At 40.1% G+C, this 20004-nt stretch overlaps 1 protein-coding gene across 1 annotated transcript in view; it reads left to right on the forward strand.

The window, feature by feature from the left end:
* Window positions 1–20004, forward strand: part of USP24 (ubiquitin specific peptidase 24) — a 115234-nt gene that overhangs the window by 47723 nt on the left and 47507 nt on the right. The window contains exons 16-35 of the mRNA XM_048495840.1: window positions 224–331; window positions 1778–1927; window positions 2284–2415; window positions 3029–3140; window positions 3352–3428; window positions 4247–4387; window positions 4568–4621; window positions 4950–5065; window positions 9011–9077; window positions 9414–9524; window positions 9761–9859; window positions 9934–10104; window positions 11648–11733; window positions 11858–11951; window positions 13806–13961; window positions 16498–16595; window positions 17552–17647; window positions 17779–18007; window positions 19182–19341; window positions 19536–19691. Of these exons, the coding sequence (XP_048351797.1) occupies window positions 224–331; window positions 1778–1927; window positions 2284–2415; window positions 3029–3140; window positions 3352–3428; window positions 4247–4387; window positions 4568–4621; window positions 4950–5065; window positions 9011–9077; window positions 9414–9524; window positions 9761–9859; window positions 9934–10104; window positions 11648–11733; window positions 11858–11951; window positions 13806–13961; window positions 16498–16595; window positions 17552–17647; window positions 17779–18007; window positions 19182–19341; window positions 19536–19691 (2413 nt within the window). The remainder of the gene's footprint in view (window positions 1–223; window positions 332–1777; window positions 1928–2283; window positions 2416–3028; window positions 3141–3351; window positions 3429–4246; window positions 4388–4567; window positions 4622–4949; window positions 5066–9010; window positions 9078–9413; window positions 9525–9760; window positions 9860–9933; window positions 10105–11647; window positions 11734–11857; window positions 11952–13805; window positions 13962–16497; window positions 16596–17551; window positions 17648–17778; window positions 18008–19181; window positions 19342–19535; window positions 19692–20004) is intronic.

Below are 20004 nucleotides of genomic sequence, written 5' to 3' on the forward strand. Positions count from 1 at the left end.
ATCTTCCAAGCGGAGAGGAGCAAGAAAAATGAATAGAACAGTGAGGAAAGAAAAAAATGAAGTCAAAATTCCTAGCTCTCATTGATGGTGTACATTGCTACCTTCCCCAAAACAAATCATTCCTTTGGCTAAAGTCTGCTAAATGAGAGTGCTTACTTCTAGCATTTCTTTTTATTTCTTTACTGAGAATATATGTTTGACTAGTTTCTATTTCTCTTGCCAGTCATCCCAGCATAATAATCCTCAGTTTGTATGGGTGGTACCAGCTTTACGTCAACTCCATGAAATCACACGTTCTTTTATTAAGCAAACCTACCAAAAACAAGATAAGGTAAAAGCATTTTCATGACACTGCTGTGTGGCCTACAGAGTAGATATAGAAGTCAAAATAGAAATTTGGGGAGCATTGAAGGGATGGATGTTAGTGATAATGACCCAATCTTCAAATGAAAGGAGAATTTTTAAAATATATACTTTCTGGCATTTTAAATCTCTGTAGTAGTAAAGTGGTTTGTCTTCACTTTAAGATAGGTATTAACTAGATGTGAAGTATTGCATTTTATTTGACAAGCTTGGTGCTTTGTGGTTGAAGTCTGGCGAGATTGTTTATTTTATTTAAGAACATAAGAACTAGCCTGCTGGATCAGACCAGAGTCCATCTAGTCCAGCACTCTGCTACTCGCAGTGGCCCACCAGGTGCCTTTGGGAGCTCACATGCAGGATGTGAAAGCAATGGCCTTCTGCTGCTGCTTCTGAGCACCTGGTCTGTTAAGGCATTTGCAATCTGAGATCAAGGAGGATCAAGATTGGTAGCCATAGATCGACTTCTCCATAAATCTGCCCAAGCCCTTTTTAAAGCTATCCAGGTTAGTGGCCATCACCACCTCCTGTGGCAGCATATTCCAAACACTAATCACACATTGTGTGAAGAAGTGTTTCCTTTTATTAGTCCTAATTCTTCCCCCCAGCATTTTCAGTGAATGCCCCCTGGTTCTAGTATTGTGAGAAAGAGAGAAAAATTTCTCTCTGTCAACATTTTCTACCCCATGCATAATTTTATAGACTTCAATCATATCCCCCGTCACACGTCTCCTCTCCAAACTAAAGAGTCCCAAACGCTGCAGCCTCTCCTCATAGGGAAGGTGCTCCAATCCTTCAATCATCCTCGTTGCCCTTCTCTGCACTTTTTCTATGTCTTCTGTATCCTTTTTGAGATGTGGCGACCAGAACTGAACACAGTATTCCAGGCTTTATATAAGGGCATGACAATCCTTGCAGTTTTATTATCAACTCCTTTCCTAATTATCCCCAGCATAGAGTTTGCCTTTTTCACATTTAATTCATATGCAGGGCTTCTAGCAACATAGGTATTAGAATAAATGCAATACAGTTTTTAAATATAATTAAAGCACACAGGCTAGATTAACACACATTTTATATAGATGGCAACTGACTATCCTGTTACACCTAAGGGAAGATATTTCAAGTGGCAGTGGTGAGACAAGGAATGGCAATATGGGGCCAACAATCAACAGTGATATCATTTTCCCCCCAGTGGGATGGAGGCAGTCAACAGGAAAAAGGATGGGAAAGCAACTAGAGGGAAGGGAAGGGAGGGGAAAGGGAGGCAAAGGAAGGGAGTGAATGGGAGAATGAGGACAGCAGAAAAAAATAGGCTCTTATTGGCTGTACGTGCAGGGGATAAAAACTTCAATGCAGATTCTGAACTCCCGAATTGTATTTTTCCCTTTGATACATCTTTTCCATTTTTGTCAAGAGCATTATTCAGGATCTGAAGAAGAACTTTGAGATAGTAAAACTGGTAACAGGAAGTTTAATAGCGTGTCACCGATTGGCTGCATCAGTGGCAGGTCCTGGGGGCCTGGCTGGAGTAACGTTAGTAGATGGACGATATACATATCGGGAGGTAAGTGCTAATGTGCTATTAAAATCAGAACAGTTGGAAAAACTCTACATACAACTTATTGGGTTTGATCTCATGGAGGATTTTCTGCCAATTCCCTCCTGTGGCAGACCTCTGATGCCCCACTGTTCCCTAGGGGCGACATTTCAGTTGCCGTTTTACCCTTAGCAGGAGTGGGGAAGGTGCGGAGGTTGGTGTCTGGGGATGGAAAGACCTTACATTCACAGAAATCACTAATGAATCCAAACCAATGTCATAACCGATGGTGTTAAGTCATATGTAGAAAAATACTTTATGAATTTTAAAACACCTCTTGAGAGAGACTTAAATTAAAATCAGTTGCTTTCATTCTTTTTCAGTATTTAGAAGCACACTTGAAATTTCTGGCATTTTTCCTTCAAGAAGCCACTCTCTACTTGGGATGGAATCGTGCTCGGGAAATCTGGGAATGTCTTGTAACTGGCCAGGATGTTTGTGAATTAGACAGAGAGGTGAGATTTTTGCAAATAGAGTGGGGAATAAATTTCCTATGTAAGTTTTTCTTTTAGTAATGTAGCATCTGTTTTTATTATAATAATATAGCACCTGTATACTTTCAGTGATCTCATGAAATGCATTCTTAATTACCACAATAATGAGGTTTCTTTGGTTCAGTTTCACTCAGGCTTTTTTCCCCCATGAGGAAAGTATCCCTCAGTCTATTTTGGCAGATTGTTATACATCTTAAATTGATTCTCTGTTGAGGTAGTCGAAGGCTGATATCAGAACTTGTTAGTAAGAAAATGATGCAATTGAACTCATAGCAAAATAAAGCTGCTGTCCCCCCCCCCTCCAGCTGCTGTGAATATTGATTGTGGTGTAATTGTGCTGACAATTGTAGTAATAAGTGTTCCTTGAATCATTAGCATTCACAAAAGCAATGTCACTGTTTACAATGGTGAGAACAAAATGAGAGAACCGTGTATGTAATTCTGAACATCTTAGAGGAAGGGTGGGATAAAAATGCATTGAACAAATCTACATTGCATCGGTTATTACAGCTATTAATTTAAAGTTATATATAAAAATACAGAGTGTGAACTGAGCTCAGTATTTCATTCACAGATGTGTTTTGAATGGTTTACAAAAGGACAGCATGATCTTGAGAGCGATGTGCAGCAGCAACTTTTTAAAGAAAAAATTCTTAAACTGGAATCCTATGAAATTACTATGAATGGTATGTAAGTATTATTGTTGCCTCAGAGTTCAAAAAGAAAAACAATCTATGTTTGTCAGCTTTTCTGAAATACAACTGGCGCAGTTTTTCAGTACTACCTGTTTCAGAGTCCACTTCCCATTGATCTGAAAGAATTTGTTTTGTGAACCATATTTTGATGATGTTAAATAAGAATAGCAGATTTCCTTTAAATTTTTAATTTTTAAAACAGGTTTTGGTTTGTTTAAGACCTTTTTTGAAAACGTGAACCTCTGTGATCACCGACTGAAACGCCAAGGAACTCAACTGGTAAGTTGTTTTCCTTTGTTCCAGCTTGCAATTCATAATTCAGATGACAATTTTGTTTAGGAAGTTAGTCTGTGTTACAGTAGTAGAGATGGAGTGTGGCAGTATTCAATGTTAGATCTCTTAGGTCTGAGTAAATGAATCTGTCCTAAGTTTACATGGGTTTTGAGGGGTCGAACATTTTTGGAACTTTTGGCCATACCATTCCAACCATTAAATTTGCATTCATTCTGTTCTTCTTAGTGCTAGTATGATCTTAAAATAATGAAAATAATTAGATATAAGCTATTGAGATATAGTGGATAATGCTGGACTTGGCCAGAGACATCTAGCCAGACTATATAGTTTACTGGGGGGGGGGGGGGGGAAAAGTTAAAAGATTAAAAGCTTTTAAAAAGTTAAAACCAATATTTGAAAATAAAAAGCTCATGGATTACAGCATGTCGGTTGCCATCGCCATCTTCCCCAACTGCCCCAGAAGTAGACTGTTAAAAAGCTGATAAAACAAAAACCCCAATTAAAAGCCTGCGTAAAAAGATGTGCATTAGCCAGATGCCTAAAAGAAAGTCAAGTAGGCCTCAGTGTTCCAAAGGCTACCACAGGAAATGCCCTGTTTCTTGTCACCACCCACCTCACCTCTGAAGGCATGGGCCCAGGCAGCAGAGCCTGAGAGGCAGATCTTAAATAGCCAAAGCTGCCTACTAGTAACTGTTGGAAATAACTGACTTAGAAATAACTGGCTTAAAAATAAACATTTTAATGGTATATTGCATTTTAATATGTTACTGATCCACAGTGTTTTTTCCCTTCTTTTTATACAGCATGTAGAAAAACTGGAATTAATCGGAATGGACTTTATTTGGAAAATTGCAATGGAGTCACCTGATGAAGAAATAGCTAATGAAGCAATTCAGCTAATAATAAACTATAGTTATATTAATCTCAATCCTAGATTGAAAAAGGTAAGAGCCCTGAATGTCTGTGTGTAAATGATGCTGATCCCAGAGAATGAGTTGGAGTACTTTTGTTGAACAGCCAGTTTGCTGTTTCTGCCTCAGCCCCACTCATGCTTAAATTGACTAGTTTGTGTGATTAGACCTGTAAATTGTGAAAGGTTTTTAAATACCTTTTATTCTTTTCAGGACTCTGTATCGCTCCATAAGAAATTTATTGCTGATTGTTACACAAGATTAGAAGTAAGAGGAAGCTTTATTTCTTAAATATTTTTTGCTGGTATACTTCGTATTTTTCAAAGATAATTGTGAGGAAAATTCCAAATGTTTCACCTTGTGTTCCATAAAAGCCACCTGCATGAATGAAACACTTTATGTTTATAGATGCTGGCCAGTTATTAAACTGTGCCTGTCTCTTGCAACTGGGGATTATGTTTGTTGCTAATAACAAACATATCAAATTTAGACACAGTCATACAGTTTGTTGTAAATTCCCACTGCTGAATAACTTGCTCACCTTGCTAGTCACCACTTTGCTCCAAAAGTATCTGAGGTCTTTTTTCCATTCTAGGCAGCCAGTTCAGCTCTTGGTGGCCCAACACTGACACATGCTGTTACTAGAGCTACTAAAATGTTAACAGCGACTGCCATGCCTACAGTGGCAACATCCGTCCAGTCTCCCTATAGGTAAGCTTATGTTTTATTTTGGGCGCGCTGAATCACCATGTGAGTAGAAGAAATGTATAACAAGCTGTAGCGAAGTCAGTTGTAACAGAAGGAAAAGAAGAGTTGGTATTTATACTTCATGTGACAGACTGCTGAAGAAGAGTTAATTTTAAAGTGCAGCTCTGTCAGAGCAAAAGGAATGTAAGGAGTTAACCCAGAACTCCACCTGATTGGCTGGCTGGTACTGCAGCTGTCTAAAAGGCCAGAGGGTGAGTGAGGAGAGACCAGAGAAGCAGAAAGGGAGAAAAGCAGAAAGGCAGAGGAGTGTTCTCAGAGCTGAGAAAAAGAGAGCTTTGCTTCCCAAGAGGCTGGATAGCCAGTTTTTGGTGAAGGACTGGGAAATGCCAGGCTGTGTGATGAAACCTAAGCCTAGGTCTTAGACTAGAGAAACATAATCACAGGAACATGCGGAGGGCTTGTTTATAGGTCTCTACAGAGGCCCTTTCCGCACATTCAGAATAATGCGCTTTCAATCCACAATTGTTTGCAAGTGGGTTGTGCTATTCCGTACAGTAAAATACAACTGTAAAGTGCATTGAAAGTACATTACTCTGCATGTGCGGGTCTAGATATGGAACAATGAAGTCTCTGAAAGGGAAAGCACCTAGATACGGAACAATAAAGTCTCTGAGGGTGTGTGTTATATAATTGGCAGAGTCAGGAGTGACTTTCCAGGTGGAATACTCCAAAGCCTGCTCTGTGAAGCCCAGTGTGCCTCTCTTTAGTGAAAGGAGTTGGAGATTTAAGTATTTGTCAAGATCTGTGAAAGAAAGATTTTCCCTGTTAATGAAGATTAGTAGAAGGAAGTTTTGTTATAACTGAGTCAAAGAACAGTCTGAAACAACCAAAGAGTTTATCAAGGTATTCCTGCCAGAGAGAAAGAAAAGTTTAATTATCTCTGTAACTTATTTTCTTGTAAATCTATAAATAAATGTTCCATCTTAGTTTGCTAATAAGCTTCAAGGAGTCATTTAAGAGTGCCCAAGCCAGTCTGATAAGAGCAGGCAGTTTTGGAGGGGAAAGTACAATCCTCTCACAGAGCTATCTATATACCCAAGAGGTGGCAGTTGGAATAAGGCTGGCAGGATCTCCTGAAGAATCTTAGGTGTGTGCCTGCTGTTTCAGCCCTAGGCTGTTACAAGTGGTGCCATAGGGCAAAGAGATATCTTTTTTTCTCTTTACACTTTTCTCTCCTGTAAATGATCTCCTTCCCTTCCTGTCTCCACAACAGACACCCTGTGAAGTAAAGTGGGGCTGAAAAAATTCTGAAAGAACTTTGACTAGGCCAGGGTCTTAACCACTTCACCCAGCAGGCTTCACATGCAAGAGTGAGGAAACTTTTGGGGACCCATAAAATTGAACTCCCAGAAGCAAAGATCATCAAGCCTGGATTCTATTAACAGGAGGGGCCTCCTGGAGCCACCTTGAAAGTCTGGTGCCTCTATCTTCAAAAATGTGCAGCTTGCTTACACACTCAGAAATTCCCCATTGGCTACAATGGAGCCAAGGCACTGCAAAGCAGAGAATCTGGGCACATTTCTTGGGGTTCCTGTAAAGGGTGCATTTTTAAAGCTAATGGCACCAAACTTTCAGGGTATCATCCTGATGATACCACCCCAGTTTGGTGAAGTTTGGTTCAGGGAGGCCAAAAGTTATGGATCTTCAAAGGGATGTCCTGTTAGCTCCCATTGGGAACAATGGGGAATGGGGCACCCCCTTTATGGGTCTATAACTTTGGCCCCCTGAACCAAACTTCACCAAACTCAGGTGGTATCATCAGAACAGTCTCCGGATGATATTCGGACATTTCGGTGCCGCTAGCTTTAAAAATACGCATCCTGCAGGCCAAAACCCAAAACCCCCCAAAAATTTAAAAATCAGATGGACCCGAATTTTTCTGGTATACCCGAATATTCGGGTATATCTGAATATGTTATTTGTCTTATTTGGGCATACATGTAATTATGTTTCATCCTGTACTACTTGCATTACATTACTCCTTTGATCTTGCTTTTTATTTTTCTCATACTGCCATCATAAAGTGAATATAATAGCTGAAGAAGTAGCCTCTATTCCCCCATAGTTTATGCCACAATAAAATTTTGTTAGACTCTAAAGTGTTGTGGGATTCCAGTATTCAATATTCCAGGGCAAAGACTTTCTCAAACCAGGTTCCAAAGCAGTGTTCTCAGCTTCTGAAAGAACAGTTTTTGAAGGTGTTTTGAGAATAATTTGGTATAAATCTTTTTTGGATTAAAACACACAAAATGTTTCTTGTTGTACACCTCTTTTGAAGTTTTGCCTCTTTCTGTTTTTAACTGTCCTGGTAGTGTTATAACCTGCCCTGTTTATTGTTTTTGTACTAGATAGGGAACCTGTTCCACAGTGGCACTTTCTTTAGAGAGCTTTTTCTGCACAACTGTTTGCTTTTAGTATTAGGCAATATTTCACCTGGTATCTTTCCCCAGGTTTCTATACTGCTCTTCCATTCTTGTTTTATTTTATTTTATTTTTGTAGGTTGTGTACTTTATTGTTTGATTATAGCTTTAATTGTTTTTGTTTTATATATATAATGATCCAGTAGGCTGTAGTTATAAGCTATCTTGTAAGTTTCAACACACAATGTTGCATAGTAGAAATGCTTTAATAAACAGCCCCTTGGTTATATTAAATTTAGAATGGCTGGTCTATGTGTCTCCTGCTGGTTAAAAGCTGTTACACATTAGCCTTTATTGGCATAATCAGAAAGCAAAGTAAATACATCAGTAATAAAAGCAAAAAAAGCCCCAAAAGGACCATAACAGATACATACTATTAGATACTCTCAGCTATCTCCATAATAAAATTGGCAACCTCTTCACAAAAACCAGGGTCAGAGTTATTCAGCAATAAAGATAACCTAATCAGATCTGGCAGCCCAGACTGGAAAAAAGGATGTAAAGTGATTTATTTGGATCTGATTTTAACAAATCTGGTGCAGTGCAAAAGTTGGTGGGCCAGGGTTTCAACCACATTGGATTTGCAGCTGCATAACCTTGCAGATTTTTCTAGGTTACTAAACCTACCCTTTAATAGGGCAGAGGGCATAACATTGAATCGCGCAATGGTGAGAGCTCTCCTTGCTCGGGGGTTCGTTAGAACATAAAGGTAATAGGCCATGTGGTTCTGCTCGAATGGAATTAAGAACTGAGTAGGGGAGCGGGTTCGTTTGGCTGCTAGATGTAAATTTGCAAATTCCAGATCTAGAAGCTGGTCTTTAAGCATATTGAACGCTTCTGAACAGGACATTAAATAGAGTGATTCGAGAGGCAGGCCAATGGATATTATTTTCCTCTTGATTAGAGAGAATCGGGGGTTAGCCTGCATGTCCTGAAGTATCAAGGTGACAAGGGAGTGTTCGGATGGAAGGTAATGAAGGCGGAGCCAGAATCTAAAGGCTCTAAGCCTTGCTTTGAGTTCTAGGGTGTTTTGCCCCAGTTCTAAGCACAAAGCTGCGTAAGGAACACAGTTTGGGACTCCCATTATTTGGTGAAAAAACTTGGACGTTCAGAGCATGGTTCACTGCTTGGATCCAGATTGGGACCCCATAAAGTAGTTGGGATTCAACCTTTGCATTAAAGATCCTTAATGCAGCCGGAATAAATGAATGCCCTCTGCTATAAAAAAAGCGGAGGATTCCAGAAATACTAGGGGAGGTCAGAGTAAGAGCTGCCTTTTGATGCAAGATCCAGGAAAGATTGTGTGAAAAGGTGATACCAAGGTATTTGAAACGATAAACCTGCTCAAGAGGAATGTTATTTAAAGGCTGTTTACCTTTTGTGTTGTGTTGGCTGCTGGTCTCTAAGAACTGGACTGAAATTTCCTTCATCCCTTTGCCACGTAATCTTTTTGTCTGCAATCTGCAGGTCAACAAAACTCATAATAATTGAGAGACTGCTGCTGTTGGCAGAACGCTATGTCATCACTATAGAGGTAAGAAGAAGTTACATTGGTACCATACCCTTTTCATTCAATCAAGTATGTAATATGGGATGGTTTTGGATCTAGGGGGACAGGGTCTCTGTCATAACCATTGTATGTCTTTCAGGCCCCTGAGTGTCAAAAACAAATCTGCCTCACAAAGTGGTAGTAAAAATAGCCATATTTTTAAAAACACTCTCCTATTTAAAAAGCTATAGAAGTGAAGGTTTCTAGTAATTGTCTCAATATAGTTGTTACTACATTTAAGCTCATTTTGAATTTAAATTCTTCTTCCAATTTGTTAAATAGCATAGTCCAACGATCCTTTTTACTATTTTTTCTCCATAGGATCTTTACTCTGTTCCTCGAACTATTCTACCTCATGGTGCCTCCTTTCATGGACATCTTTTAACACTTAATATTACATATGAGTCTACCAAAGATACCTTTACAGTAGAGGTATGCTTGCACAATTTTGCTATTTTTTTTTAACCCACATACTTTTAGGGATGCAAAATCTCTCAGTAATTGGGTGTGGAGCACAGCATGTCACAGTATTGGGATAAGCCGCTGAATGATATTTGGGTTGTAATTCATGGAACAGTTTTATGCTCTGGGCTGTTGTGTGTCACTGGTTTTGAACTGAAATTTAGAGCAGAAGTCCTGAATGAACCAGACTTAACTTTATTTTACAGGCTCATAGCAATGAAACCATAGGGAGTGTCAGGTGGAAGATAGCAAAGTTGTTGAATTCTCCTTTGGACAACATTCAGATATTTGCAAATGACAGTCTGGTAAGTTAGTAAAAATATTATCTACTCTAAATCTGTGTGTTTTGCTAAAGCTAAGAAAAACATTTATATTTCAGTTAACAGTGAATAAAGATCAAAAACTACTACACCAGTTGGGTTTTTCTGATGAGCAAGGCCTTACTGTGAAGACTTCAGGAAGTGGCACCCCATCAGGGAGCTCTGCAGATTCCTCCACAAACTCCAGTAACAGTAGCAGTGTCTTCAGCTCATCCTATGCAATGGAACAGGTACAGAATGAGGGGCTGAAATGTATTGTCGAAGGCTTTCACGGCCGGATTCAATTGGTTGTGGTGGGTTTTCTGGGCTGTGTGGCCGTGGTCTGGTGGAGCAGTGTGTAACATCTCTGTGATACATCTCTGTGATACCCCTCTGTGGTACATCTCTGAAGATGCCAGCCACAGATGCAGGTGAGACGTTAGGAACAAGATCCATCAGACCACGGCCACGCAGCCCGGAAAACCCACCACAACCAGAGGTTGAAATGTTGGGTTTTTCACATTTAAAAAAAAATAGAATTGGTTTCTGTTCTCACTGAAAGGTTTTTCAGTGTTTCTATTCTACTTGCCCTGTATGAATCCTTTCCAGCCGCTCTATTTGAGTGCACAAAAAAAGATTGTTACTGGCCTTCCAAGCAGCATACTATGTGATTGTTTTCTAAGACTGATTCTCAATGCATTGAATTTATAAATGGTAGAATTGTGCTCCATTTGTGATTTTAAAAAAAACTTAGATTAGGAGATTGAAGCTTGCAGATGAAATGGAAAGATGGATTGTGAAATAATGCTGTGGGCAGTTGTTTGTTATAAACTCCACCCACTTTTGAGTTGAGATTTCTGGCAAAGTGGGCAGGAATGGCAAACCGAGAAATGTGTTCCTTGGTTTCATTTTGGTTTGCTTAAGCTAGGACTCAAGTAGTCTTTTGAGAAATGAGTATATTTTAATTGTTTTATATGGTTAAAAAGCAAACAGTAATGCCAAAACTGCACTTGTCTTATCAAACTTGATCTTGGGAGACATATTTGGAGTTGGGGCTGCTGATATGCAATTATTTCTTACTGTGCAATCCTAAGGACACTTTCCTGGGAGTAACCCCCTTTGAATAAGCCCAAGTAGATTGCTGAGTAGGCCTGCTTAGGATTGCTCTCTTAGTCATGTTTAATCACGCAATGGGGCTTTCCAAAATCTAAGCATTTGCTCTAAAATGGTAAAATCTGCCATTTGCTTTGAAATGAAAAAATATATATTTGACAATGCAAAAGTCTTAACTACTTTGGCAGAATTTGATATTAATCTATCAGAGCTGTGGCATGGGTTCTGTGGAAACAGTATCTCATATGCTGTTGAATTGTCCTTTTTATGAGATAGGTAGGAAGAAGCACATAATCCCCTTCCTGCATGGCATTACAGATAAACAGAAGGTTATATATCTTTTAAACAGCCACAACTACGAGCTGTTGGAAGCGGTGGCTAAAATTTTAAATGGTGTTATTTTAACTCGTCAGAAGTTGTAAAGGCTGTTATTATCTTGCTAAGTTAATCTTAAACTATGCCATTAAAGGTATTTGAAATTGAAATCGAATCTATCAGAGCTGGATATGCACATGAAAGAGATAATCAAGAGCCAGTATTAAAATTGCTGCCATGCACTGGAAACAGATAATATCCCTAGTTCAGATTTTAAATTTAGGTTGCTTGCATAAAAATTGAAAACTGTATAAATAAGAGGTTTCGGGGTGGGGGGAACTAATTGTGTGTGTTCTTCATCCTCAGGAAAAATCCCTCCCTGGAGTAGTAATGGCTTTGGTGTGTAATGTATTTGACATGCTTTACCAGCTTGCTAACCTTGAAGAGCCAAGGTAAGCAATGTGTTGCACTGCAGAATCTAACTAGTTTTATGCTTTTAAGGTTTTTATAAGAGTACAGATTCCATTCCTGTGGCAACTAAGTATGCTCTGTCTCCTTTTGTATCTCACTCTCTAGGATAACTTTGAGAGTAAGACGACTTCTTTTGTTGATTCCTACTGATCCAGCTATTCAGGAAGCTCTTGATCAGCTAGATTCTTTAGGACGAAAGGTACTTGTTTTTCTACTATTTCGGAGGGCCCATATAAAATCGGGATTGTCTACATCTACTGATATTTTTTTCATTTGAATTGGAAGCTATAGTGACAGAGTCAATTAATATCCTACCTAAATGACCTGGATGGTTTGAATTACTACTAATGAGAATAATCTAACCAAAGCAAAGAACTACTGATAATATTTCGGAGTCAAATATAAACAATCACTTGCTAACTTAAAATCATTTTTAGTATTGAGAGTAGTGCTGTACATTAATCTTTGGAAATATAAAGTGCTGTGCTCAGCACACACATTCTTTCCTTCTAGGGATCCGCAAAGCATGGCTAATGTGCTTACCTCTTACCTCCATCACTACTAGGGCAAAAAAATACTGCACTGTTAGCACAACCGTAAGCCTCATGTAGCTTAAAAGATGTTGCAGAATCTGTTCCCCTTAATGGGTTCTTTTAAAGCCGTAAGCTCATATAACCCTTTGCTGCACTGCAAGTCCATAGCCCTGTTCAGAGAGAATCCTGCATAATTCATAGATTACTATTGCCTACAATTATCTTGTACAAGCAATGTTTATAGAGCATTTGGATTAACTCTATGTGAAAGGTATTGGCAAACCTGAAAGAGACCTTTTTAGTTGCCTCAGCTGAACCCACAGTTCTGTTTCTTAAAATTAATCTGCATGATTAAATGGAATCTAGAAGATGATTTTCATTCACTTCACCCACAGAATAAGTACGTGGAAACAAAGCCCCATTGCCCTCTTTTTTACACTCTTTGAAATATAGACAGTGCTGATGATTCCAATAATTTCTGCTGGCCCTGTTTGAATACGGATATACTTTGATGGTTTTGTGGTTAGTTGTAGTTGTTAAAGTTAGTTAAAATTGCAGTTATGAGTGGGTTGTACCTGAAAATGCTGGGCAGGCCAGCCACAGAAAGGATTTCAAGCGTTTTTCTGTGGATATCTTCAGCTCTAGCTCATCAGAATGCCCCTTCCCCTCCTCCTCAGCTGCAGGGTGGGCAGGGTCATTGCCAAGATATAGGCAGATCAGAAAATGTCCTCTCCGACTTTATCCAAGTGGGTTACTATGCTGCTGCTTAGGTGGAGTGTCACTATAAAGTGCATACACACTCCATGAAGGTCCAGGCCTCATCTGCTGTAGTAACAGCCACACCCTGCATCCTGTTCAGCTCGAGCTTGCTATTTCTCCCATGTGGAACTGCACAGAAGAACACAGAAATGAAGAACTGTGTTGCACTTACCTGTAACTGTTGTTCATTGACTGGTCTTCTATTCAGGCACATGTACCCTCCTTCCTGCCCTTTTGTGGACTGTTCCTGCCATCTCACACTATCATATCCAGAGTATTGACCAAGTCTTCCAGTTACTCCGCTTCCCTCTTCTACCTCATGAACTTTTCTGCCTATAACTGAAGGGGGGGGGGGGCTCTAGACTTGAAGATCTCCATGGAAAGAAGCTTGAAAGTCTTTTTGTGGCTGGCCTGCACCTATTCAGTCCTATGTGTGCCTGCACAGAAGACTACTTGGTGAACAACAATTACCTGTAAGTGCAACACTGTTCTTCCAAGCTGCATAAAATCAGTTTGGGTTAGGGAGCATATACAGTTGGTCCACACTTAGTTTTAAAATGAAGAGTTACAGAAGAATTTCTGTTAAACTGTTTGGGGCTTGGAAAAGATTGGTGGTATTTTAGAGGTACTAGCAAAATGTCCAAAAGGAGAAATTCATAGCACGGGAAGTTCAGGACTCCTGTTAATGCTTGTAGTGACCACAAAAGGCAATACCTTGAAAATGCCTGTCATCCATGGTTCTCTCTGCATTCTCTTTTCAGAAAACATTATTGTCTGAATCAAATTCCCAGTCTTCAAAATCCCCATCTCTGTCTACAAAGCATCAACACCAATCTAATGCTAGCTCAATACTTGAAAGCCTCTTCAGGTCTTTTGCTCCAGGAATGTCTACTTTCAGAGTGCTCTACAATCTGGAGGTAAGAGTAGATCTGTGTGAGAGGCGTATGTGCATTTCAAGTAAAAGAAAATGTGTACATTGTTCTTACCCAGATTGAAATAGTTTGCAACAGCTGTTTTTGCCGAACCTACGATAATCTGAGATGTAATTGGTATGTAAAGGTCAAGGTTCAGTAATGTAGGCAGGGAAAAGTCAATCCAGTAAGAGAAAAAAAATTTATTAGCATTCTGTTTCAAAATCCCACATGACTTTCATGTAGCTATCTTGTTCTTTAATCCCTTCCTAAGCTACATATTTTCCTCCTTCCCACTGAAATATTTGTTTTTTCATCTTCTCAGCCCTCAGTCTCTCATCATCTCGTAAGCCCCTTGTAGTAATCTTTTTTATTTGTAGTAAAATATCTTATAATTACTCTCATAAAATGGAAGAGATGTTTACTGGTCTTTAAAATACACTTTTGCAAGAGCTTTATGAGCCTTTTAAGTGCCATAGGATTCCTTTTTGTGTTGATTAATGTGTTTTAAGAGGCATATTTGTAAAGAAATTGATGACTAATATAATAAAAGGAAACGTACTATAGTATAGTCAGTTAATACTGAAGAATGCACTTAGAAGGTAGTATAAACAAGTGGGGACTTGCAAGGTCAGCTGTTCCATTTCCCCCACCTTTGCTTCCTCCCCTCTCCCCCTACTTCTCTCAGTCTGTCACACATTCTCCCTCCTGCCACCCCTTTTTTCTCTCTCCTCCATGCCTATCTCTTTCTTCCCCACCACATATTCCCCCTCATTTTTCTGCCCCTCCCCCATCACCCTGCCCCCATCCCCTTTCTGCCCCCTGCCTCCATCTCCTTTCTGGCCTCCTACCTTCTTCTCCATTCACACACGTATACACAACAAAAGTGGTGACAGCTACTCTCCCAGAATCAGAACGGATCTCCCAACTACAGAGATCAGTTTCCCTGAGGGTTGCCAGCTCCAGGTTTGGAAATTTCTGAAGATTTGGGGGTGGAGGGTGAGTTGTAAGGAAGGAAGCAACCTCAACAGGGTATAATGCCATAGACTCCACCCTCCAAAGCTGCCCTTTTCTTTAAGGGAACTGATCTCTGTCATCTGGAGAGCAGTTATAATTCCAGGTGATCTCCAACCCTTACCTGGAGGTTGTCAACCCTAGTTCCTCTGCAGGAAATGGCTGCTTTGGAGGGTGGAGTCTATGGCATTATACCCTTCTGAGGTCCTTTCTCTCTTCAAACCCGACCCTCCCCAGACGCCATTCCCTACATCTCCAGGAATTTCCCAACCTGGAGTTGGCAACCCTATCTCCTTCCCACCCAACACTCAACCTACCTTTATATGTCCTAACTTTTCCACCTCTTTCCACCCACATCCCCCACTCGGCAGCCTCCACATTGGAAAACTACTGTCTTTCTCCACAGCAGGGATCAAAGCAGCTTCCATTAGTCTCTTCTGCTCCTTCTTATCTGTATAGCAACTCAGTCAGGTAGGTTAGGCCAAAGGTATGTGACTGGTCCAAAATCCACCAGTTCTTCCACAGCAAGATGAGAATTTGAACCAAGGTCTCCTAGACCCTTCTCTGAAGCTGTAATTGCTGCACCACACTGAGGCTCATTCCGCACAGGCAGAATAATGCACTTTCAAACTGCTTTCAGTGCTCTTTGAAGCTGTGCGGAATGGCAAAATCCACTTGCAAACAGTTGTGAAAGTGGTTTGAAAACGCATTATTTTGTATGTGCAGAAGGGGCCTGACTTTCATCAAGTGGCTGCTGTTGAACAGTAGCAAGCATCCAGAACCTAGTTGAGTCCTGCAAGTCAGATGGGATGAAGTCACTAAAAAATTGCTTCCAGACTTAGAGTTGCTAACATCCAGGTGGGACCTGCTGGTCTCCCAGAATATAGCTGAAATCCACACAACAGAGATCTATGGAGTCTACCTTGAAAGTAGCCACATTCTCCAGAATATGGCTACTTTCAAGGTAGACTCCATAGTACTATATTTGGCTGAGGCCTCACTGTTCCCCAGACGCTATCCTTCTCAAGACTCCACTGCAGTGTTTCCAGGAATTTCCCAGCCAGGAGCTGGCAAACCTAGCCAGGCCTGGCACCAGTGAGTCCCGCTCCCAAAGGCCAAAATAGTCCTGGAAAGGTCCCTCCCTGCTCTCACCAAAACTGGAGCCTGGAATGCTATGGTTGCCTAGCAAGAGCCACTGAGGGAATCAATTTGTTAATGCTTTAGGCGCTCCATTTAGCATTGATGGATTTTTTTAAACCCCTGATGGGTTTGGCGGGGGTGGGGGGGTTAGAGTTCACATTTTTCTGTAAACTTGGGACATTTTTCAAGTTTGTTGAAAGGTTGTCTTACCTATTCACAGTTCCAATCACCAGATTTAAATATCCAAATATATGGCTGACTTCCCCACTTGATTGTTGCATACCTGACAGAGAACTATGCTGTGCTCTTCAGTCTGTGAGAGAAAGGCATTGTTGATTGCTCAACCTAAGGAAAGTGCAACTTTTCAAATATCGGATTTTTGTTTCAGGTCCTGAGTTCCAAGCTAATGCCTACAGCAGATGATGAAATGGCAAGAAATTGTGCCAGATCTTTTTGTGAAAATTTTCTCAGAGCAGGCGGGCTGAGGTTAGTCCTTCAGAAATTTGTCAACTAAGTAATCCTTTGACATTTCCTAGTAGTGCAGAATTAAGTATTCACCGCTTAAAAGAAATTATATTCTGTGAATTAGTCGTACTGAAATACAGGAGCTGTTGCAAATATAATTCAGGCAGCTGAAATCTACTTTAGTCATACTTGATAATCTTCCTTCTTTAAGTTTGTGTCTGACTAGCTATGGCTTTTTTCAGTTTTCTGATACATACCCATATATCGTTAATCATGTTTTATAGGAAGGATTTTTGGAGTGCATAAGGAACCTGTTCATTACCAATATCTGCCAAGATTTTTTTCAGGAAATGACATGTTTTAAAGGATTGAGATAATGCCTCCATTTGCTTTGTTGCATCTTTGACTGGCTTAGAAAAATAGAATTCAACAGTAGAATGTTTGGAATATGAACCCACTATGCTGATCACATCAGAACACTCCCACATTTGCTACCTGAGACAATCCATTATGTGACATGTCTCCTAGTTTTTGAAACCATAAGAATTACTGGTAGTGATAATTTTGTAAGATTTCTTCTAATCTTCAACCCCCACCCAATGCCTTAAGTGGTCCATTTAAGAACCCTAAGTATCCATGTTTCATAATTCACAGAAAACTAAGAGTAAATCATTAAAACTTAGCCATCTAAATAACCAGACACATACTACTGTTCCATTGCCCTCAAAATCTGTACTGACCTTTAGATAGAAATATCCAGTCTCAGGTTGTGAAACAGGTGACTGTTTTATACTGATAAAAATAACTCTGTGTGAGTCTTGAATCTTTTGCAGAGCATCTTTCAAGTAAACTTTAATCTTTAGCTGTTTGGAATAATCTTCAGTTGATAGATGCTACCCTGCTAGATCTACTTCAAAATGTGAGGGGAATGTCTGTCTTGAAAAAGTTCTAGATAAAATTGAATGTGTGTTTTCCAGCTTGGTGGTGAATGTTATGCAAAGAGATTCCATCCCCTCAGAAGTAGACTATGAAACCAGGCAGGGAGTTTATTCCATCTGTCTACAACTTGCAAGGTACGTGACAGACTTGTCAAATGTAGGTACATGTGATACTAATACATTTAGATGCTTTAGAGTTCCATAAGCAATTATGTTGTTCATCGTTTATCATTGTTCAGAATAGCATTTCATGCTTTTATGTTTAGGTTTTTGCTTGTTGGGCAAACCATGCCTACCTTACTTGATGAGGATCTGGCTAAATATGGAATGGACGCACTGTCTTCACGCCCATTCCGAAATATAAGCCGACAGTCAACACGGCAGATGTCAATTTGTGGAACCCCAGAGAAGTCTTCCTACCGGCAGCTGTCTGTTTCAGACAGGTCTTCTATCAGAGTGGAGGAGATTATTCCTGCTGCACGGGTTGCCATACAAGTAAGTGCCGCAGTGTGACAACAACAGGAAGGAGAGAGCTCTTGCATTTCTTATGTAGGATCTTTTTTATGCTTGTTCTTTATTTTATTTGACCAGGACAGAGTGACCAGTTGAATCTATGAGATTGGTGGCCCCAGTTCCTTTGAGATAACTGTAACAGCACTCCTTAAGAATTCCTCTGGATCTAGATGCTTGGGCAACTTACAGCTAGTCTCAAATACTCCCTTTTTTGAGCAAGGTGGTAAGGTGGATAGTACAATTGCAGAGATTCTTATATAAAACTCTCAGATGAAACCTATATCTATTTTTCCAATTGCCTTAGTCTCTCCCCCGCCCAAAGCTGCCATTTAGCCAAAAACATCTTGGAGCCAAAATGGATGGTTTAAATTTCTATCTCAGACGTCCTTCGGGGATCAGGCGGTATATAAATGGAAGGAAGGGAGGGAGGGAGGGAGGGAGGGCTGTCAAATCATACTCAACAAGGAGCTATCAAGGCAAGTGAGAAGCAGAGGTCCTAAAAAGTTCTAGGAAAAAAAGTACCTGTGGGAGGTTGCTGGCCCAAAAGACATCTTGCTGGCTTCCATGAGGGCTAGGACTTTTACAGTCGTGACCCCCATTTAGTGGAACAGGCTTCCTAAGGAAGTTAGGGCCCTGCAAGACTTACAAGGTTTTCGCAGGGCCTGCAAAACAGCTCTGCTCACCCAAGCATTTTCATCTGGCCAGCCGGGGTGCTTGTCTGTATTCTGTCTATGCCTCCGTCTCTTATGGGTGTAGTGGGAGGGGGTGTGGGTTTGTTACAGTCGCCATCTGTTTTTTTCTGAGTTGCTTAATTTATTGTTTACTGAGCTGTTTTAAATGGGTTGGACTGTGATTATGTTGATGTTGATTGTTTTGCACCGGCCCGAGCCCTTTGGGGGAGGACGGGTTACAAATTTAAAGTAATTCGTTGTTGTTGTTGTTGTTGTTGTTGTTGTTGTTGTTGTTGTTGTTGTTATATACACACACAGATACTGATAATTTAAACCTCACAAGCCTTAAGTTGAAAATATGGATAAAAATATGATAAATATTCCACTCTCCTTCATCTATCCATTCTCATTAGACTTTGAGGAAGCTGCAAGCGCCTCTTTATGCTAAGCAATTTAAATTAGGAAGAAATTTCCTTTTCTTTCAGACCATGGAAGCAAATGACTTCACTTCCACAGTGGCTTGTTTCATGCGTCTCTCGTGGGCGGCTGCTGCAGGACGGCTTGACCTAGTGGGAAGCAGCCAGCCTATAAAAGAAAGTAACATACTGTTCCCTGCTGGGATTCGCAACCGGCTTAGCAGCTCAGGTACTCCACATCCTTAAGTGAATCAAAAGAATAGAGGTTTGTTCACTGACATCTTCAGTAATGTGGTATTCAAAGTTCCCTTATGTCTGTTGCTATCCAGTTCTCACTTGAGGGGTCTAAATTAATGTTAGTCTTGAACAACTTTGAGAAAATATTTGTAATCCATTCACTTACCAGTTACCCTTGCTTTATAGGAAGCAATTGCAGTTCAGGCAGTGAAGGAGAGTCGACTGCTCTGCATCCTGGGATCTGTGTGAGGCAACATTCTGTAGCCACCAAAGATGCACTGATAGCTGGCGAGGCCTTGTCTCTCTTGGTCACATGTCTGCAGCTTCGCAGTCAGCAACTGGGTAAGCATGGGGTGGACTAGTTAATTCCAGTGCTTTACAGAAATCTTAATATTATACATCACATTCTGGTTTGTTACAAATACCCAGTTCTTCCATGGGCCATCCAACTCTTTTCTTGCTTTTTAAGCAGGCATTTCTTTTTTTGTATTTTCTATAATTCAGTTAAATACTGGTATATACATTTTAAATAAAAATACTGGTATATACATTTTAAATAATACTGGTATATACATTTTAAATAAAATGTATATTAACTTGAGCAACATTAAATTCTCCTATGTTGTGCAACAAATTAACAACCCAGGATTTTTTT

The sequence above is a fragment of the Sphaerodactylus townsendi genome, linkage group LG05, assembly GCF_021028975.2.
Source record: "Sphaerodactylus townsendi isolate TG3544 linkage group LG05, MPM_Stown_v2.3, whole genome shotgun sequence".
NCBI classification, from domain to species: Eukaryota; Metazoa; Chordata; class Lepidosauria; order Squamata; family Sphaerodactylidae; genus Sphaerodactylus; species Sphaerodactylus townsendi.